This window comes from Bacillus rossius, chromosome 10, assembly GCF_032445375.1.
Source record: "Bacillus rossius redtenbacheri isolate Brsri chromosome 10, Brsri_v3, whole genome shotgun sequence".
NCBI classification, from domain to species: domain Eukaryota; kingdom Metazoa; phylum Arthropoda; class Insecta; order Phasmatodea; family Bacillidae; genus Bacillus; species Bacillus rossius.
Window position 1 is genome coordinate 58,334,824 of NC_086337.1, and position 23,267 is coordinate 58,358,090.

The 23,267-nt window shown below is 38.1% G+C and overlaps 1 protein-coding gene across 5 annotated transcripts in view; it reads left to right on the plus strand.

Annotated features, from left to right (window-relative positions):
* LOC134536268 (cyclic GMP-AMP synthase-like receptor) overlaps positions 1 to 21,070 on the plus strand; it is a 72,754-nt gene extending 51,684 nt beyond the window's left edge. For 3 of the 5 annotated variants that reach the window (XM_063375981.1, XM_063375983.1, XM_063375980.1), the window contains 8 exons: positions 3,247 to 3,408; positions 3,968 to 4,065; positions 5,466 to 5,586; positions 11,400 to 11,570; positions 12,169 to 12,306; positions 12,986 to 13,117; positions 16,330 to 16,523; positions 18,796 to 19,411. In XM_063375981.1, coding sequence (XP_063232051.1) covers positions 3,247 to 3,408; positions 3,968 to 4,065; positions 5,466 to 5,586; positions 11,400 to 11,570; positions 12,169 to 12,306; positions 12,986 to 13,117; positions 16,330 to 16,523; positions 18,796 to 18,859 — 1,080 coding nt within the window. In that variant the 3' untranslated portion in view covers positions 18,860 to 19,411. Of the gene's footprint in view, positions 1 to 3,246; positions 3,409 to 3,967; positions 4,066 to 5,465; positions 5,587 to 11,399; positions 11,571 to 12,168; positions 12,307 to 12,985; positions 13,118 to 16,329; positions 16,524 to 18,795; positions 19,412 to 20,941 lie in introns of those variants that run through there. The other 2 variants (XM_063375984.1, XM_063375982.1) reach the window with 1 other exon arrangement.
* The last annotated feature ends 2,197 nt before the right edge of the window (positions 21,071 to 23,267 follow it).

The following is a 23,267-nucleotide window of genomic DNA, read 5'->3' on the forward strand; positions in this document are numbered from 1 at the left end:
TAAATGTTAAATACGCACGTTTTTCAAAACAATGTGTTATTATATAATAAAAAATCAATGCAGTTCTGTTATAAAAATAACCGGAAACCAAAACATAAATAAATATAAATAATACATATATTGTTTAGTCCTAAAACTTTCCTCAAAACCCTTTGTAAACTTGCATAATCATTAAATGATGTTGATTAAAAAAAAAGCAAGCATAAATGTTGGTAAGCTCGGTCATATTGGGCCCCCCCCCCCCCCCCCCCCCCAAAATTATAACCTATATTCGCCACTGCCACCAATACTGAAGTCCTGCGCACGCCTATGCTTGGATGCTCTGGGTTCCTACAGTGGTTACGTAACTCCATCCTTGATGAATGCTCTCCATTTTGTTTCCCCTGTGAGGCAGAAACAAGTCCTGGCAGTTTATTGCAACTGCTGCAGTTGTTATCTGCGCACACGAGTCGAGTCGCTGGCAGTTCGCAGATAAGGATAATCGTTCGATTTATCTTATCTTCTGGTGTGCGCCTTCTTGGATAACAAAAGGCAACACATATGTCTTCTTAACGACACGTCAATAGCAGTAAAGGGAGATGCTGTACATAATGTCACACCAGAAGCTAACACAATTCTTGGACAATAAACTATCTTGGCTTTCGACGCGGGCCAAGATAGTTTATTAGAAATATACTCTAAATCTTGGACATCAAATTGCTGTTTTGAAGCTAGTAAACTTGTGCTACATTAAAAACCAACCGTACACGTTTTAGAAATAGAAGTAAAAGGATTGAATACAAGATAAACAAAATAGTGTCATATGTATAATCTCAAAAGTAAAGTTTCTGGTCATAAACTTAGCAGAACAATTAAAATACAGTGACCATATTAACCCTGTCCCAAGCCACTCAAGTGTGACCTTTTATGTTTCAAGATTACTGGCAGAAGTAGTAAATGTACTGAAAATGCTCATTTTCGCTGTTATTGATGTACAACTTTGAAATGTATGGTAATTGAAAATAAATCAAAAATTATAATAAAAAAAGAGCTCTTCATATAGAAATAAATGATAAAAATATCTCCTCACTGTAAGCATAAATTCTCACTCATTCATAAGGAAATAAATAGATTTAAAAAAAATTAATATTCACACTGCAATACCAGATATTCCAGAAAATTGAGGACAAAATTTCTTAACGTCAGACAATTTGAGAAAGGTCTAAATTTCATTGGCATGTAACTCATCAATTTATTACCACAAAATAACAACCAATAACGGTTCACTAATGTCTAAGAAAACACAAAAACAAGTTCTTTTTGAACAGCCTTCTTTTCAAACCCCTTAAACCAACCCCCTCTTATACTGCCTAGATGCTTGACCGAACAGCCAAAACTCTCGCAAGTAACTTATCACTTGCTGTATGGTTGGGGAAAGTTGCCAGATATTGTGTTTCATTTGCCATGCCCCCAGTCCCACGGGTATGGAAATACTTATTTGTAAATCAGAATCCGTTTAACCATAAAAAAATAAAATATTTTAGATGCATATCTTAATGGTGTTTTTTTACAACCACGAGGCAAATTTCAAGGCAACTATGTATGCCATCTAAGCAGCCATGGGCATGTACCCTTTGAGGGGGAGTGGCAGGTGCCCAGAGGAGGCAGTCGTAACTATGAAACAAGGATAATCAACATAATAAATAATGCCAAAACTATGTTTTAAAGAAAAAATTTTAATATTATGCAGTTCTCCGCTTATTGCATGCATACAAGGTCTAGACCGAACGGTGAGATGACTTGTGTTGGTTACGCCCACGCTGTTAGAAATCACAGTAAACGTATGGACCTTTCAGCGACTGATTTAACTTGAGTAAATGAAGAGTACTTCGCAATTTCAAATAATTATATACCAAGATTATTATTTTTTAAGTCATGCTGAAAATAAGTGAACTCGGTGTCTGTAAATTTGAGAAGAAAACCGTTAAATTAACGAAGATCCCTGGATAATTTGTAATTAGCATTCTTTGTAAATTGAAGGTGAAAAATATTTACCGTGCACACCCAGATCCCCACGGGGCCCTTGGTGAGTCCCACACTCGCGCCCTTGTACTCGTCCCTGGCCCTTCGGGGGGTGGAGGTTCTGAGCGGTAGGTTTTATTCTGATCATAACCTAGCTGAATAAAAATTAAATAAAAAATACCATTCAATATAATGTATTTTGTCAAGGTCTGCCTTTATTTTCTTAATAGCAGAAGTACTCAGTGTTGCCTGGAATAAACACACAATAATATAAGGAATGTTACTACTGAGTTTCAAGTCTGTAGACAGACACTTGAAAAACAGGAAATCTTGATTGTAAAGTCCTATTGATTGCACAAACTCGGTACCTCAAGGCTATGCATCAGAAAAACCAGGATGCCAATCTTCAGCTTCATTTTGTGGGAAGGCAGGTAACCCCTAGGCAAGACGTGACGGACATACTAAACAATAGCGCGTTACAAATTCAAGGCAACGTCATCTATTGACGAAGTTCTAAACTAAAATGTTATTAACACCTTTAGTTCGCTAGCAGCCGTGAGCTTCGCTAAGCAAATGGGTTTCGCCAAGGAGAAGGATGGGAAGTTGTCAGACCTTACTATATGACCGTGTGGCGGATTTAGAGAAATGACACAAACTCACTGTTTGTGTGTTTATGACCTACCTCGTATGATTTGCTATTATAAAAAAATTACAATTTTTTCATTCCCTTAGGGATGGAATTTTATAATTAATTGTAGTCCATGTCACACTCTGGCCCATAAACTATCTCTATGCCAAAAATCACGTTGATCCGTTGCTGCATGAAAGTAGGACAAACAGACACACTTTTGCATTTATAATATTAGTAGGGATTCCATGCTCTGCCAAATTATACTTAATTTGTTATATGCTCAGTGGCGTAGCCAGGATTTGTGTATGGGGGTGTTAAGAAGCATGGCCCCCCGTATTAAAGCGGGGGGTCCGGGGGTCCTCCCCCGGGAAAATTTGTATTTTAAGGTGTAAAATAGTGCTATTTTAGCAGTTTTCGGTTCTTAAATTTAAATATTGTAATGGATAAAATTTTATTAATTTTAATATGAAATTTGTTTGAGTGATGAATAAGAAAATAATTAAAGATTTGGTGCTAAGGGGGGGTTAGAACCCCTAAAACCCCCCCCCTGGCTATGCCCCTGTATATGCTATGAGGTTGAGGTTTTGCTTATGTTCTTTAACGCCTATTTGAAGATTGGCAGAATATTAACTGAAATGAAGAAAGATGTTGTTTTCAAGGCTGTCTTCAAAAAATTGAACTACAATGGAAGTACGTACGAAAATTTGAAAATAACATCTCTAAACGAATTCGACTTGAACGTGGAGCTGAAGTTGCCGATCGACCGAAGAATCGAGGTAAGCCTTCCTCCTTATTGATTCATGACAGTGTTCCACAGATGCGATTCTGCACAAACAATTCAGGCCACAACAGCCGCAAGTAGTGTCAAAACAAATCTGCGGAGTTTCTGCAAGTGACCTTTTTATTTGGAGAGCCACTGTTCATTATTTCATACTTTGCCCCAAAGTCCTTCATACAGTTTTTGAAGTGAAGCTTATTTGCTAAGGAGGCTTCAATTTCAGAGCGTTACGAAAATTACGATCGCATAAGATAGAAATAAATTACCTTCAGAATTTCAAAAAACTTAACATTTTGAGACTGAATTTTAAAAAATCCAGTACCACCCTCTTATATGGGGGCCAGACCCGGTAGGGGCGGACTCCCAAAACAGTGCATACACCCCTGCGATACAGTCCGGGTTCCTGGAGCCATGCCTTCTTGGGTGTGCCCAATTCAAATCATCATGCTATGCCTCTGCTGGATACGGGACAGCAGTGTTCCGTGTTACTTGTTGGCACGTGGCCTGCACAATTGTCTGTCAAGTGGAACACGTAATGTCATGACTTCATTTTGCAGGTTGAGAACTCCATGGAAAAGCCTGGTTTCGTGATGCTCTTCGTCGAAGATTTTGACGAGAGTGCATTCACTTCGAGAACAGAGGAAAAAGTAAGGCGGTAAGTTTAACCACACATTTAAATGTTCCAGGGTTTTGTTGTTTATGGCAGAGTCGACTACGGACATATTAAATAAGTGTTTTAGTATAAACTGTATGGTAGAATAAGTTGATATTCTATCTTCAGTCTGTGTTTACTTTCTTTGTTTTATAAGAGAACCTATTACATTTTAGCAAGGTTCCACCATTATTTTTTTTTCATCCTCCAACAATGAAGTGTTAAATGTTTGTTATTGTCCATTAGCTCATAAATAGATACTGGAAAAATTTGCGTTTTCAAGTTTCCTCTAGTATGGACTGCACAGTCATCAACGTGCTCTGGCAACTTACACCTGCTCATCGGCTACTGACGCAGAATGCCTGTTTCCTGGGTGCTTTTGATTCGATACACTTTTTGAGGGGTCTTTCATCGATTCGGAGTGTTTCATATAAACTGTGGCCCAATCCCTGAAGCAGAGAAAAGGTTAATGGGTTTGGACTCGAGTCAATCACGAAATGAATCCGCAAATTTATTCTGGTCTCTACTCATAACACATAAGCTGTACATAGGGATGCGTCCATAGCACACACATCCCTACATCACTTAGCAAATGCAGCCACTATGTAAAGAACGCATTCCTAATGGCTGGATAGTGTCCGAATACTTTTACTGCAAGCACCACCTGTTGACAGTTGGTTGTACTAATGTGCACGTAGCCATTTCGAGTCGCGATATTACGATATATTCAGAAAAACACAAATAACAAGGAGCTAATTAAAAAAAAAAAATGTAGCATGGATGTTATAAATGTTAGCGATAAAAATAAAAATTTGGTTTGAATATCAGAATATTAAAAAAAACTTAAAATGAGCATTAAATACCCTTATAAATTTAAGCTCGTCTTTCGGTGATTTTTATTATCTTTTTTATTTGTCTCCATTTCGTTATTACGTTCACTTCTAACGTTTTAAAAAATCTTATGCCAAAAAACTGAAGTAATAATATGAACAAACAAATAAAACACGATTCCAGAGCTAATGTATGTAGGGATGCATCAGTGGCTGCGAGTGTCGCATTTAGCAGTCTCGATTCTGTGGCCACATCGGCATCCCTGGTTAGAGTTCGGAAGCAACACAAGGATGGTTGCGTCTTAAGTACTTTATTTATCATTTAGGTACAATAAAAATGTTGTCCAGTCTGAACTTCAGAGACTTATATCAGACTGGGGAAGCACTTTAGACATAAGTCATACAGAAATTTTCAACTTTTTTTGTCGTTATGAACATACAGTCTTAAGTTCACAGTGGAATTCGGACTAACTGTATATGTGTGTGAGGTTGGTAACGAATATTAATGCTACTACATCAATGATGGTTTGTCCTTTGTTTTTATTTCTCAGTTTCTTGTTCGCTGTGTTGCAGAGAAATAATGAAATGGTTCTCCCAAGGTTACTTGTACAGAACCAAGGTGTATGAGTGGATGCAGGGAGTCTTGGAAAGAGCACTAAGCTCGTACAGGAGCTTGCCCTCTGTGAATGTGTGGGTAAGAAAATAATTTTCTAACATAAAATACGCCGTTTCGAGCTGATTGGCAGTGCAGGATAGAGCTTGGTACCAGCGAATTTTGGTTCTGTTATATTTTGTGAGCATTTTATGCAGGACAATGGACCAGCCAGCAGTTAAATGTGACTTAATACATATTAATCATGTATTTCAATGTGTCTACTATGTGTGTGTTATGAGCAGGGGCGCAACAACAAGGGGGGGGGGGGGGGGCAAGGGTATTTTGCCCCCCCCCCCCCTCTGAAACCTTGAAGTGGGGGCAAACGGGGGCAAAGAAAGTACTGTGTAATCAATTTTTAGATAATAAAACTGCTTAAATAGCACCATTTTCCACCTTGAAATACAAATTTTACTGGGGGAGGACCCCCGGACCCCTCCGCTTCAATAGGGGGGATCGATGATTCTTTATAAAAAGTTATATTGCCCCCCCCCCCCCCTCTTTGGAAATGTATTTATTGCACCCCTGGTTATGAGTGTGGTCTGACTGATGAAATTTCATATCTAGGATTTTTCAGCTTCTAGGTTTGGCTCTATGTAAATTTTGGTCAAATATTTTTTTGCAAGCAAAGGCCCTAACTTACAAATTACACAGTTACTTGCAAAATGTGCATTACATTAAAAAAAAATACTAATAATGTAGATTTTATATCATGTTTATCGATGATTTGCATGAAGTTCCCATTTTTCATAAGTGCTGATACATGTCCTGGGACAGTGGAAATGTGGAAACCCTGATTATTTTCAAACCAAATACAAATGCAAGTTAGCCTGACACTCGGCAGAGCCTCTGGATGCGAGACTTGTGTGCTCTGGGGAAAACATACGGCCCCCAGCAACGTCCGCAACTGTGGGCATCTGTGACTCCGCTGGTAACAGAACCTGGACTGCCTTGGTGGGAGGCAGGTGTGCTGACCACTCAACCACTTCCTCATCACTCTCTTTCCCCCCCCCCCCCCCCCCCCAAGTTGTGGTTAAGCAGAGGCAGGTCCATTCTCGCAGTTTCAAAGTTTGGGCGGGGCAGATCATTGGAGAGTGTTGTGTGGTATTAAATCACACTGAATTGGGAAGCCCAAGATTTAAATTTTGAAGCATAATATATATATATATTTTAAATTAAATTGTAACCTTGAAATCCAATGCAATCTCATTGGTTACCATTTGTTACGTTTCCTTGAATTGTGGATGCAGCAGATGCGATAACGAAATGTTCCGGAATATCCGTGTCTGTTTTGTAATCTGTCTCCCTTTCCGTGCCATTGTGGAACGAGCCTAACCCAGCGTGAACAGGGTGGACAACATTACAATACAACCCCTGTATTCATCGTTGGTCTAAGTCATGTCATTGGGTTTCAGTTCAATTTTTTCACCATTTTTTCCAGACCTGTGGGTTTATAGCTACACAAAGATTGCGGTGACACAAGATGCAACCAAAGAAAGAAATTTCCGGAGATTTATAAAGCACAAAAGTAGCATGATGTCACCGGTATTGCAACTTAAAACTGTAAAAACCGTATAAAACAAATTTTCAACCTCATGATTCTTTTGAATATTCATTTATTTCATGAATACATTGGAAACTGCCAATAACTTTATTTAAATGTGTTATTTTTTCACAGTGGGAAATTTAATAATGAAAAACATTATGTATATAGGTAATAAAAACAACATTGTTGCATTCTATGCACATAATGTCAGTGTCTTTAAAAGTTTTAGGAAATCTTAACTTCAAATATGGAAAGTGGAAACGCAAGAAGTTGAGAATTTGCAAATGCTTGAATTGCATTTTTGCACCTTGCATTGTTTGTTTATAAATGAGTATTTGAAAACATCATTGTTGAACGTTTCTCATCTTGCATTTCTTGCATGACTTGCACGGCCTAAATGCAGCATAAGTGACAGTTCCTCTGAGAACCTGCAAATCTCGAAACCCAACCGCCGCATCACTGATGTTTGCTACCGTAATCTTCAGTTTATCCGGGAATGGTTAAGAACATCAAAGACAACATTACTTTATACTATGTAATTAGGTTGTATCAGAAGGAATGGAATGGTTGCCTATGTCTTGAATCAAATTTGTAAACTCTGCAGGTTGGTGAAATGATGTATTGTTTTACAAGTACATAAATAACCTTACAGTTATTATTCTTACTATAGAGCCACTATTAGCCCATGGTAAAACTGGCACCATTAGCCAGAGCGACTACACTTCTAGGGCAAGTCTAAAGCCAGTGAGGTGAGGTTCCTGTGTGCTCACCCTTTAATGAGAACTACAAGCAAAGTCAACAATATCTGCAAAACAATTTGCAACATAACTTTTCAACCTCAGTATGTGAGCCAGTGCTTGCAAAAAGTTCACATTGAATTTGAGCAACATATCACATAACGGGACAACTTAACATTTGGTTTCATAACTGTTATGTATGGAACAAATATACCATTAAAACACTGTACACCTGTACAGTGCAGCCATTTTAACAAATAGTCTGGTGATTTCATGTTGGCAAGATGAACAAGGAAGGCATGCATGCATCAGTGTTCTCAGCACCACTCACACGAGTGACACAAACACCAGTGTGGAAGTGATGACGCCACCTCTCTCGTTGCCTCGCTCCAGGAAGCGGTTCAAGTGAGCTTCCGGCGGAGAGAAGCGCAAGCACGGAGGCCTCGAAGGGGCAGAAGGCGTGCGAGACGCAGATCTCCTGATCCTACTGACGGTCTGGACCGGCAAGGGACCTCTGCTAGCACGTCTCGCAGCGATCAGGGTGGTTCCGGTCAACGAGAAGCAACCAGGCGTACTTCTCAGAGCTACCAACACCGGAGTGGTCGCGATGATTCTCACAAACGAAAAGCAACGCCACACCAAGGTCACCAGAGTGGTTCCAATGGTTTTAATCAACAAGGAAGAACCATTAGTGGGTCTACATCTCACTACCGTGGAAACCAAAATGATGTCGGTTATTTCCAACGACAAAAAGCGACCACAAGTAAGCCCCACCGCCAGCAAACCCAGAATGGTCCCGGCGCTCGCCAACAGGAAGCGACTGCCAGCACACCTCGCTGGCGACGGTTCAGACGCAAGGTACTTCACCACCGGCATGCAGACGTGGAGAGGAGGGGAAGTTGGAGACTGCAAGGTGCACTTAAGAAACATTGTGCAAGCTGTTTATACATTTTTCTTCTTTTGTAAAGTTAATAAAAAAAAAACTTTAGTGTTGCTTGTTAGTCGTCAAAGGCCTTGCAAGGTTGGCTCTAGGAAGACTTTTCGGGAGGGGCTGTTGTACAAAGATGGATGCGGTTGGAAACAGCGACATAAATAAGTCAAGAGATTGTCCGTGGAATATTTACTCCGTTTATGGTCTCAAATACTAAAGTTTGGTATCTGCTTTCATAAAACTTTTCATGAAATATAGGTTCAACCCTTGAATTTAAGTTATTTGTTTAACATAAATATAGTCTTTAAAATAAAATAAAAATTGCTGCGTGTACTTATTTATGTTCATTAGAAGATATACTTACTTGATGTAATAAAGAACTAAATTAAATTTTGCATGCAAATAATAATAGAAATAAAATAATAAAAGGACTGGAGTGATATTATAAATACAGTTGGCAAAGTATAAATTCAATCAAATTAAATAATCTAAATAAATACTCAGTATTCAATGCTTTATATATATATATATATATATGATGATTATTAATTCTAATTTATATATTATAATTATTTATTAAATAATAATTAATCATAATTTATAATGCAAATAAATTATACGTATGGGAATAAAACCATACTAGTATCAATACACTTGAAAAAGTTTAATTACAATTTCTGTCACAAATATTCGTAATAAATACACGTTTTTAATGATATGAACTAGTACCTATTCAATATCAAGTCACTAAAGCATACGATTTAAGTTTACTTATATAATTTTTATTTGTATGTAGCTTTTTTCATCCTGCCAATTATTGTTGCATGCTGCATGCGCGTCTAAAAATTCATTCTCGTCATTTTTTTCATAAGATGGCGGTCGTTTCGGGGCGTGCACATCTCTCTCGCGGGCTGTTGGCTGGGAGTTCCCTGCGCCCTATTGGGTAACCAAAGCCTGGCAGTGTGTGGGGGATTTGTGGGCGTACGGGAGGCGGCCTAGCAGTGCCAACTGCTACCGACCGCGTCCCGCGGGTGGCGGATACGGGAGCCCAGCTCGACAGTTGCAATCTCACTGGGGTGGCTGTGAATAACCAATAGCAGTCCGCGGACCAATGGCCGGCCTGTGGAGTCGTTATCACGGCTATCGGGGTGAAAGGTAGCCTCAATGCAGCTCGGCGCGTGGCAGGAAGCAGTTCTGTCGGCGAAGGCACCGCAGGGGAGCTCGATGTGCCCTGGATGCGAAGTGTAGACAAACTGCGGGCTGGAACTTGCGGAGCTGTGGACTGCCGCGCGCGCAACGGAACTGAACAGCATCGAAACTCTGAAGGAAGAGATGGCGGCGCCTTCAAGTCGGGGCCCTGTTGGAGCCAGTGGTAGCCTGGGCGGCGGGACCTTCAACCGACCCGGGATTTTGGAGGACAAGAGGGTCCGACTCGCAAGATACTTCATTCGCCTGAACGACTTACCCCCACCCTGGCTTGAAAGGTTGTTGACTGTTGACTGGAAGAAGGAAGATGAAGATGGCGTAATGTCAGGCTGCCTTTTGCTCCGTGCGCCTGCAGTTCGAGCCGGTTTAATGGCTCGTCTGCCCACTTGTGGCTGTCTGGGCAGCTGGGCTAGGCTGGGCTGACGAGTGAAGTCACCCGCCCCTGGGGGCCCATGCGCCCCTGGTTAATAATAACCCAGGAGTACCCAACATTTAAATGCGGACCGCAAGTTCCAAGCACCCAACTCTAGCATGGTTGATTTTTCAGCCCCTCCAACTCTTCTTACCTGGACCCTTCTTCCCTCTTGTCCAGTAGTTACCTGCTTGCTTAATGCATGTTATTTGATCCCCGCATGAACCGGCCCAGGGTTTTCCCTGTGTCTATGCAGGTTTTACCTGGGTCACATTAGCTAGCTTTTAAGCTAGACTATCAATGGGGCATGAGCCATGGCTGGCCAGTAAACCCCAATAGCACATGATGCACGCTCCGTTGTACTGCACGGTTAATACCCCGCATGGTAGAGTGTATAGGCTTCGGCCTGAGACACACTTAGGTCCTCCCCTAACCTGGACCCTCCCCTTACACACTTAGAATAATTTAGGCTAGGAAAAAGAAGAAAAAAAAATTCATAATGTGCTTACAGAAGTATAACTTCAAAAAAAATTTAAACTTGTGCTCAGGAGGGGCTTGAGGTCTTGATCGTGCTCGTGTGTTGAGGGTTGGTGGTTCGACTTTAATCCATAAGCTGCAAGTCGATATCAGGTGGTTCAGTGCCCACTACGGTCATTGAGGTCCCAGAGTTTACCATTTTGCTCACTTGACAGAAGCGGCGAGCATTATTGTACAGATCTTTGAGGTCCTGATGAAATTCCTCTATCAGTTTACTGTTCTCTCGGATCCCCTAAAACTAGAATTGATTTTACCAAATGGTGACCAGGACACTGTGTTTCTGTGGCATAATTCCAGTGGATTTGATATTTAATTTTTGCAAATGCAGAAACGTCAGGATGGGATTACTTTTTGAAATCTTGTAACTGGTTGGTGTCGCTAGTTGCTGACAGTAAAGGATTGTAACAAGGGGTATTAAAGCTTTAAAATGTAAACTTTTGTAATTTAGAAATAGCTCACTAGTTTTATTTTCGTTCCTATTTTCAGGTCAAGAGACGTACTGCTGGGCCCGCCCATAATCTAATTTTTGAACATTCATCATTTGGTGAATTATCGGTGGACCTGTCTCCTACGTTGGCTTTTGGCTTGGAGGATTGGCCGGCCGACCCAGTCCGTCATTACTATGACATCCCCTTCTGCACAAGACTGGACGATAAGGCAAATACTGTCTTGTGTATAGTATTTACTGTGTTTTATGAGGAAGCAAACTAGTTTCCACACAAGTAACGTAAGATATGTGTGAAATGTTTTGAATTTTGTAGGATAAATAACAAACTCTTGGATGTCATGAAGGTCTGGATATCACGAAAGTAACAAAATTGAATGACCGGTCATGACAATTATGACAAAGTCCCGTAACAGTGCTGAAAGTCAGGAAACTTTTAATTCCCAGCAACCTTTTCCTAACTTGGGTTTTTTTTTGACACTTAACATCAGTCCATAGTCATACATTAAATATAAATAGTGGCAGACTGTCAACATGGTTTTTGCTTTCGCACATAAAAATTTGCACGTTCCTGTGAATAAGTACATTTATTTTTAATAGTGTTTAATTTCACATATTATACCTAAACAATGCCCCTGTGGTATAAAATGTGATAAATAATTCAATTGAAGTCTTAAAAAAGACCTAACAGTGGTTCACCAGGTGTGTGAGCGTAGACTTCCTTGATGTGTAGTTATTACATATCACACCATTGTTAGCCATTGTTAGAAACCAGCCAGTTTATTTTGTAAGAAAGAATGTTCATTTCAGAATTGGTATGCTGTACCAAAACCTCCGAACAAAAACTACCAACAAGATCCAGAGCTGTGGAGAATATCCTTCTATTCTTTCGAGCTGGAAATGATGAATGGCTTGGAATCACTTAAGCCAGTTCTGAAATTAATGAAGGTATAAGTCGTTTACTCATCTTGTTTTGTATGTTTATTATTGGTACCAGATATAATTTCTTGAGCTTAATCAGTTTCAGAGATATAATTAATCATCTTAAAACCATAATTACCCTTTTTCATCCCCTTAGGGATGGAATTCTGTATTGTGTGTGTGTGTGTGTGTATATATCTGTTTGTATGTATGGTAATCATAGTACATATATATATCCTAGTTTTTTAAGTTAGGCCAACACCTTTCAAATAAAAAAAGTTCATCAAAATTGGTCAAGTAGTTTTCGATTGATGGTCAAACAAACAGAGAAAAATTTTAAAAACTATATATTTTTTTTTAATAATGTAAATAGCCATTTCCAATAGGTTTTTTTTTTTTTTTTTTTTCCTTCATTTCATTCAATGCACAGATTTTTTGCCTCAAGCAGTTTTATTATTAGTATAGATAAAAATGAAAACAGTAACGCTAAGATCTAATGTTTTAAAAACTAATTTGACTTGAAAATAAACTCCAAAATGTTGTTTCTAGTGACGGCGGTAGATGCGGTAGTGATGGAGTGAATGCGCACCTCGCGAGAGCCCTGGCGTTGTCGCCACGGCTCCCCCTTGCGTGACCCCTCTGTGGGGGGCGAGTGCCCCGACCACTCGCTCACTCTGCTCCGTTGTCGCTCATGCTCCTGTTCCAGCGGCTACGTGACGTCCAGGACTGGGGGAAGATAAGCAGTTACTACTTGAAAACGGTATTCATGTGGCAGCTACATGAACATGAAGAAGACCCGTCGTTCTGGAGAATGCCGTTGGGAAAGCTATTCATGCTTGTGAGTTACCACCAGTGCATAGTTTTCAATAACCAACTATAAATTTGCAAATTTTTTTTTTCCTCTTCCATATGCTCGCTGCTAGAATTTCAGTACAGTAATTTACAGTAACGTTACCCCCTTCAATTCCGAATTGCCCCCCCCCCCCCCCCCCGAGGCTCTTGAGGGCCTAATGGTTTGTAGAGGAGCCTTACCAGGGAACCTACGAATCATGGGAACCCTTCCCCCCCCCTCCTTTTGAAAAGTAGAGTTGGGAGCCTTAATTTGAAAAATAAACTCTTTAACACAATGGTTTCAAGGCAGCTTGGAACTTAATTGCCCAGATTGTTTTGCTAAGTTATCTTAAATTAAAAAAATTTTGATTTTGATAATAAAAATTTGAATAAATTGAATTCACGTTATTGTTATACAATGAATAGGGTCTACAATTTGACGTCGACCAGAGCTACACCCTGCCTTAAGCCCACATCACCCCCCCCCCCCTTTTTTTTTGCCCTACAACAACATCTGTATCCGCCACACACTGTCAAACTCCTGCCAGCAGAGTGTGTTTCATTCGCCACTGTGTGTACCTCATGCCAATATACAGTAGAATCCCGCTAATCCGAACTAATTGGGACTGAACCCTGTTCGGATTAGCGAAAATTCGGATTAGGCGGAATTTTGTCATATAATGCCATATATTGTCTTTATGAGGCGTATTTAGTGTATGATATATCAAATATGTAAGGAAGGTCAGACGAAAAATACACCTTCATTATTTAGCGTACATATTTAGTATCATAATATTTTTAAATACTCACATAGATAGATAGATAAATTATAAGTTTCTTATGTACATATTAATAAACGTACAACATTACTTGAAAAAACTTGTTTTTCTTTACTTAGTTCTTAAATGATATAATTTTTTTTTATCCTAGCCCTGTTCGGATTAAGCGGATTTTCAGATTAGCGGGGTTCGGATTAGCAGGACGCTACTGTATAATAGCTTAATAAATACTATTGTTATTTTTACTTAGCCACACGGAGCGCTATGCTCACTATGTTTGCAACGTCGTCTGTGTTTGGTTCTTTGCTATTGTTTTCTAAACGTCGCTGACTTCACACATGCGCAGATAGTAAAACCAACATCTGTTGTCATGCGGAATTGAGTTGTAGGCTGTACTCCTGCGTTTGCTTTATTTGAAGTTTTGCTCTTATTATTGTGGTTTAAATAGCGATGTCGACGGAGGAGTTCATTGAAGAAATACAAACATATCCATGTTTATGGAATAAATTGATGGAAGAATGTAAAAGGCAGGATGTGCAGGACAATGCCTGGGATTTGATTTCAAGGGAATGCATTCAAACTGAGTTGTATTTATTCTGAAGTAATCCATAAATTTGGCTTTGTCCTCAAAACGCAACTGCTTCCTAAATGATGAAATATTTACCCACTGAAATAGTGGTAAAATATATATGCTTCATTTTGACAATTAAATAATTTGTAATAACTTTGTCCGCACCGGATACATTCAGAACAATAAAAATAAAATAGCAAGCTTTTGTGGTTTAAAGTGATTCAAGAGTTACGCAATAAAATAAATTAAATTAATTTTTCTGTTCCATGGTATTTGGTACATCTTTTGTCTGGAAATAACAACATTCTTTGAATTTGAAACGTTAAAATATTTCTTTTTTTGATGATTTGAATTAAGATTTGGTTATATGCTAATTAATTCCATGTAATAATATGGTGTATTAACTTGCATTTCGGTGTTTTGATGTGCTTTTCAGAGTTATTTGGTTTTATCGCAGTTAACCACATAATCTTGTCCATGCATAGATGGTCGTGTGCATAGGTGGGAAATGAATGTATTTTATTTCTGTTATGGATGCATGGCGCAAAAACCAATGAGAGTAGAGTAGGCTGCAATTTTGGAGGGGGTAGAGAAATGTTTATGTTTATCAATCATATTGTGGCAAGAAATTGAGATGTTACAATGCTCAGGTGTGTATAATTCCTGCTTTAAAAAAAAATGAATTACAGCTACGTATTATAAAAACTCATTAGCAATTAATGTGTGTAGGACGGTAAACTAAAAATTTTGCATAGTTCAAATTAATTTATGTGTTGTAAAACTGTGTTCACAAAATGCTGGTCAGATGTCGTGGGATAATCATTTGGTCATTAATATAGTTATTTACTAACAGATGTAAGATACATCGTGAAATTTCATTTGCTGAAATCAACAGTAAGGTTTCAATTGTGAACCAACTTCGCTCAGTCGTGTGGGCTGGCCTTTTGTTTATTCTTATTGTGAACCCAGCTTTACTGTCTGTTTTCCTTTCAGTGCAGTGTCTCCTGTTTCCTGTTTTCTAACAAGGTTACCTTTTACATTTTGTGTGTTCCTTCACATAATGATTTGTTTTGAGAAGTCCAATGCTTACATATATTTTTTTATTTCTACAGAACAGATAATTATGTCTTGTTTTAAATACCGGGCTACAGTATGTTGATTATTGATGGGTATTCCAGTTGAAACTACATGGCATGCCCGTGCTCCGAATGAGCTGAATGAAAGACCTTTCGCTGCGTATAGCTGGAGTCACAACGCCATGACAAACCGCCACAACAGAATTAACAGCGTAGGATCCCAATACCATGACAACATTAACCCATCGAGTTCTGATTTGGCTGTCGGCAAACAATTAGGTGCTTCTGTAGAATGCGCTAAAAACAGCGTAGAAGAGAAAAGGAACGTGCTATCTCAACCCATGGTTTTTTTTATTGGCTGGTTTCTGTGGTCCTTCAACCCAATGTCATACAGAATACCACTATCCTGAACTTGCTGAATTCATTCATTCCTAAATTAAATATTGACAAATCTACATTAACAACATTGACCATAAACATGATGATATCCGTTTGTATAAACAGATGAAGGCAATTAACAAATGTTAAAGTTTACCTATGTGTAAAATGAAAATTACCAAGTAGGTAAATATTTTTGAAGTTTAGTTGTGTAAGGTTTCCATTTTTCTTTCTGTCAGGCAGCACAACACGACAAAATTAGAAAAAAAATCTATTCCTTGCGGAACGTCGGGGCGCGTATTTTGTCGGGTGACGTCACAGCGACCTTGTATTTCGTTGGCTACTGAGTCGTAGCAGTGTGACTCTAGCTTGACTTTGGTCACGTGATGCCCTAATGTTCTGCTTCTTCCATCAGATGCTGGAAAAGATCCAGAAAAGTCTGACTGATGGAGAAATACTGTTCTTCTGGGATGAGAACCTCAACTTGCTGAACCATGTAAACACAGACTTTTTGACCAAAACTGCTTTTCGCATCAGTAATATGAGGAGACGAATACTTTACCATTTGGAAAATGATGTGGGAGCCATACTGGACTTGTACTTCAACAGGTAAGTACATAGTCTTGTGTTTTGTTAGACCTGCTGTTAGTGTCCGTGCTACGAGAACCAGTCTTGGAAGCTTCTAGATCAGCGGTTCCCAAACGGTGGGTCGCGGTAGGGTTACGAGTGGGTCACGACTCGATCCTAAAACTATCAGAAACCATCGATTAAACCATTAGAAAATATAAGAAAAATCGAAACAAATCAAATTGTGTGCAAACACATATCTATTGTTAAATAAATAACTGTTTTGCTACAATGTGCTTATATTTTGTCATTCATTTTCAATTGGTATCTTAAAAAAAGCATATATATGTAATATATGTGTGTGTGTATATATATATGCAATATTTGATGGTAAATTATATATACATAAGGAAGGGATACAATACAAATAAGGTTTTTTTACTCCACGATGGACCGTGGAGGTATTCCTATGAAGGAAAGGTGGGTCGTCAGCTAAACGTTTGGGAACCACTCCTCTAGAGCCATCACCGAGATCACAGAAGCAGGCTCAGTGACCACTGCTTCATTAACATCGCACTTTTAAAGCTCGGTTCTCATTCGCAGACTTGTATTGCAGTTCCATGTCAGTATTTTCATGGTAGGGAAGTGGCTGTGGGTGTTTCACCACATGAGCAGTGTGTGTTAACGTTCGCCGCCAGAAACATGCTACCATTATCTGCAGACTGCGATTGTTACAATAGCTGCCGCGACTTGCAAAAAGAAAAGGGGGGGGGGGGGGGGTGTTGGCCGCATTGTAATCGTAAACTTGTATCTTGAATCTGGAAGAATAAATTGAACTGATAGCAATGCAAACAAAATAATTTAATAAAAGCAGCACGTCATTTTACAGAGAGGCCACCCGACCGGGAAAATCGGGGAAACCTTGTTTCATGTAGGAATTGTTTGGTGCCGGGAAAACCATGAGAAACCAGAGAATTGTTTTAAGCCATCGGGAATTATTTGTTTGTCCAGCAAATGGAAAAGGACTTATTTGAAAAACTACACGCAGTGCCTACAAACTGCATTACTCATTCAATTTTTCAACAAAGTTTACTGCCAAACTTCCCTCCGGATGTGAGGAATGGGACAGGTGTTAAGATAATACTGTGTGTTACCGTCGATTAGTCATAGGAGAGGAAGTCGCTAATCAATTTCTTTTTTATTTATTAATTTTTTTAATTTTACATCTGAAGATTTAACCTGTAGTAACTTTAATCAGAAGCCAGAACTGAAAACCATTCCTTTGTTTCGTAATGTTGAAGATACATTTTTTTTTGCTTCTTGAATTCTTGGTGGGCTTTTTTTTTTTTTTTTTTTTTTTTTTTTTGATTCTCCCATCGTAGGCTTGACGCTAACTGGGCTGGTAAGCTGCCACATTTTTCCTCCCCGCATTCCTTTACCAGGCTCTCTCGGTAGTGCCGTCTGGTTTCTCCCGCCTGCACGCACACACAGACGTGTAGTTCTGCACACCACGTGTCACGAGCACTTCTCATCTCTGGTGCACTTACCGCCATCACAGCCGTGGGACGGCCGCGGCATGCATCTTCAGCCACGATCTCATCTCCCGTCCCTGCTCTCTCGAGCACGCTCTAGAGATGACGGCATTGCGTTTCGAGACTGCTCTGTGCTGTGCAAGCACGGTTCTCGTGACGCTCTCCGGTTATTTACCCTTCCCGCCCCTCTTCTGCACCTCAGGCACACTCGTAGCCTGAATTCCCCCCTCCCCCGGGTCCTAGTGTCGTCCACCATGCCGCCATGCCCTCTGCTGACAAGTACTCCATCTATCTGCCAAATTTTTAACAACTAGCTCCAGTCCTGTGCCAACTGTGTGTTCCGGAGGCCATCTTACGGCGTCTTTGCCAATTAAGTACTCCATTTAGTTCCCGTTTTCCACTCTGAGCACAAACCACTCCCATTCCCGCACCGTAATGCATCTTAACTATTTTTGTCAAACGGATCTGGGTCAGTTAATTTGGGAAGGCAACTTCGGAAAGGAATCACTAAATAATTCTGGTAAACTAGGGATTCAATCTCTGATTTACTTCTTCCTATCTTTTTATTTCTTTCATACATCTTGTAATACCTTTGTTTTATTAACTTCATGATCAACTGAAATGCAGGTAGTGAATGAGTGTCTGCATTCCTTTTAAAAATGTTATTTTTGTAATGATGTTTCCCCTCCCTACACTTTTTGCACACAGCCTCTGTAATTAACAACTATGGGAGGCAACGTTACAGAACATAATTTTAGTAAGGGATTTATTTTTTATTCCAGGAAAGTGTCGAAAGAAGAAAGTGTCGAACAAGGGTCCTCACAAGAATGGTGCTGCATTTTGTAGAATAGTGAGGAAGGACATTGTTCAAAAAAGTCACGCATTAGAGACACACACACACACACACGCACTCACACACTCACATGCGCGCACACACACATTACACACACACGCATGCAAATTATTATATTCTCAAGTCAGTTGCCAAGTGTTCCTGAAGTCACATAAGGTTCAAGAAAATAGTTTTAGGAATGCTGGCATATTGAGTTGTGGTTAAAACATTTTTATCTAATCATTTAATTGATAACTAAAGTAGTTAATTCATGCATGATGTTCCTCAAATCATATCAAAACTACATGTGTGCAAAAAAAATCTCTTTATTTAACTATGACTTTACAGCAGTCCTTGCCAAAACAGTGCTGTTGTATAGATTGGTTTTAAGGGAAAAAATATCATGTTTAATGTACCAACCAATGAAGTAATACCTTATATAAGGAGATACAATTTTATGATTTTATTTTTAGCTCAATATAGTTTGTAAATTGAAGCTACTTGTGTTGTCAGTTTTAATTTTATAAATGAGGATGGTACGATATTAAACATATAATACTATAAAATATTTCCTATGTTACTTTCACTTACCTATAGATCAAGATGTATAGAGCTATATAGAGACATATATAGAAGATATAGAGATAGTGGGAAGTATATATGTAGATATAAAGAGATAAATATATATAGAGAGATGGCTAGATGATTTGTATATGTGGAACTACTTCAAACATATTACAAAACAAAACTGAATGAGGCATTGCAATGCAGGCCGAGCATTATCTAGATAATGGAATCTTTTCAATATTAGTAATCTCTTATTTTTCAGTTTTTTTCTATGTTGCTTTATAGAGTCAAGATTACATACAGACCAGGTAAATAACTATAAACTGGCAGAACAACGTCTGTCGGGATCTGAAAGTGATATAAATTATTTTGCACACTTGACATTCAAATTAAGAAGACAATTACTAACTACATCTGATCTGTAAACAGTTCCCCTTCACCCTGAGTTCAGCCCGGGAATGCCGGGTACTGCAGCTAGTGTAGTATAAAGCAAAATTATTAAATTTACTTTCTCAGTGTCTCTTAGTTAGGACATTGGTTACAGGCGTGCCTCCAAATTTAGTCCCAAATGAACAGATAAAATCCCCCATACGTGCAGGAAAGTAAGTAGATTTTTTGTAGTTGTAATTCCTATTCTAGGAAAATTTGATTTTGTGGTGAATTTAGAGGAGTATTACAAAGTGGGCTGTTGGTGGATCCAATTTTATGGGTCCTGGCCCTTTTCAACAAAATGTTGTTTTCCATAGAAGAATTATTAGTTTATAAGTATCAACATGCTCTTTGTATTTTATAGTTATATCCATGTTACTAATGATACAAATTTATCCTGCAGTGTATTTAAAGGAATTTATAAACAATTTAATTAAAATATTAAGTAAAAAGTAAAATGATATTTAAAAAAAATGCTTTTTATGTTGTATGAACTAAAGAGAAAAAAATCTTAAATTCAAGTAATTTGTTCAAAAGTGAAAGAATGAACTGCAACTCTGTATAACGTAATTTTTTTTTAATAAGTTTAAAATAAGAATCAAGTAATAAACAAAACAGTTGTAATGAAGTAAAAATAACATGGGGTTCTTGATATCAGTTGTCTTAAATTTTCTAATGTCTATTCGTTAGGATAGTCACTATGAAAATTAAAGAAGAGCACCCTTTTTTTTTTTTCATTAAATTTAATTGTTTTGTTTATTACTTGATTGTTATTTTATGCTTATTAAAATAATTACATTATACAGAGTTCTAGTTCTTTTGTTTTTAGACACATTACTTAAATTTCAAGATTATTTTTTTACTTTTTAGTTAGTACAACATAAAAAGTGTTTTTTTTTTTTTAAATATTTTTACTGTAATAAATGTGTGTGTGTGATTAATTTTTGTCTGTCCTGTCTGTATTTTGTGCTTAAATGCTTGTAATGCCTGCATTTTGTCCCTTGTCTATTTTTTGTGTACGTCGTTGGTTCTGTTTGTATTTGTTTGACTGTTTATATGTATGTTGTGCCAACCTTAATTTATATTGTTTATTTTTGCAGATATTTTAAACATTGAATGTAAACCATAAAATAATATAAAAAAATTTCATGAAGACAAAAAAAATTTCAGTTCACCACTTAACGGTTCGTTATAAAAAAAATAAAAAAATAAAGATGTTAAGCGCCAAATGTAGTTTTTGTTTTATTTCTCAATATAGAATGCTGCACAGACGAATCCAATCACAAAATTTTTCTCACTCATTCAACCCGTACATCCGCCTGTCGAGAATCGCTTGCAGCTCGGGCGATGAGAATTAACGAAAAATAATGTAGGTTAAGTCCTTCAGTAACATCTTACTGTAAGTACACGAAATCAGTGCGGCCTCAAACACGGCCGCACCCAGCGAAAACGAATTTTGTCATGAGCCAGACGCCGACGTCGGCAGCCGCAATGTCTAGTTAAAAATGTCCAAAAAGTTCCAAAAACAACAAATTATTAAATTACTATCTTCGGCATGGCTCTAGCTACCGATGTTAAATTTATCCGTCTTAATTACTACATACCGTATTTACTCCCATATAGGTGCAGCAATTTTACCAGGTTTTATGGGGAAAAAATGAAGTGCAACCTATATGTGAAGAAAAAATTTAAAAAATTTTTGAGGAATTTTTTTTGCAATATTTTGCTTTAAAATGCGAAAAAGATGTTTATATAGGTATAGGCAAATTTATTTACAATGTACACATACAGCGAAACCCCTTATTAACGTTACCGTTATTTACGTTTTCCTGTTATTTGCACTACATATATTCTTCAGGTCCCGTTTAGTTCCCATTTAGCTTTCACGCAAATTACGTCTCAAAAATTGAATCCATCCCGCTATTTACGTCACGTAACAACCATAAACAACCAGAAAATACCGTGGGTACTTTAAGAGTAGATAAGATTAGCTAGTAGGCCTGAAAACATCGTGAAAAACACGTTTATAGTCTGCAATGAACATTTTAAATCGCAAAATATACATATTTTATAACATGAAAAGTTGCTTTTATTTCTAAACATGTAATAATTTAAGCCTAGGCGTGTAAAAGTCCGAGTAATTATAGCAGGAGACAATCTAAAATGCATGAGGGAAAAACGTAAACTCACGAATGTATAAACGTGGCTGATTGTTAAGTTCTGATACTGTATTTATGTCACAACTTAGCCGAAATACTAGTACGAGACAAACTTCACAAGATAAATATAGTTTAAAAAACTAAAGAAACAGGCTTTTAAAGATTATCAAACTAAAAAGTTAAAAATAATTTTAAAATTTAATTTATGACAATAGTATATAAGCAATACTAGTATAAACGAGAAAAAAGCTTGAGGCGCTTTGTGCCATATTTTTTGTATATTAAGCGCCCCATGCTTTTTTCTCGTTTATACTAGTATTGCTTATATACTATTGTCATAAATTAAATTTTAAAATTATTTTTAACTTTTTAGTTTGATAATCTTTAAAAGCATGTTTCTTTAGTTTTTTAAACTATATTTATTTTTAACTTTTTAGTTTGATATTCTTTAAAAGCATGTTTTTTTAGTTTTTTAAACTATATTTATGTATAATTATCATAGGGAAATGAGTTACCGACACTACCTATTACCATCTGAGATAACTACATATTTGGAATTGCAACGTCACAAAGAAATGGTAAAGTCTCTCCGAATCATTTACAGTTAGATGTATGGATATAATCTTAGAATTTACCGGGGGGGGGGGGGGGGGGGGAACATTTTTTTTTTTCCGGCGTGGCCGGGAGTAGAACCCACGATCGCTGAATCCGAAAGCTGACGTCACAGAAGTCGCGCGCCTTAGACCGCTCGGCTAACGAACGTAATGAAATTGGTGGGACATTATACAGTGATGAGCCACTCACTCTTAGTCGAAAGAGTTACAGACGGACAGACAAACAAACATACAGGTGAAGCTAATATAAAGCATGTAAAAATGAGCGGAGTCTTGGTAACTGTTTTATACGTATTTTATAATTTCGGAAGTATTGTACAGTTACGCATATTTTTTAAACTAACAATTTATTTCTGGGGATCGTAATTAATTAATTATTGGTATCAAGACATCAAGATGAACGTAAACTTGAACATGTCACGGCAGCGAGAAAACTGGTGCGTATACCAATAAACTGGTATTAGAACTGGACAAAACTGGTACACGGGAGGTAGAGCTTATATTTTTTTCCGCTAAGCTCGCATCTATTGGCTGGCTGCTGATGCAAGGTCACGAGTCTGGGCGGAGCGTTGAGTGAGTTATACTGCGCATACGCAGCTCAGTGAACAAAGAGAGCCAGCAGGCGCGCCGTAACAGCAGCTGATCGAGTACAA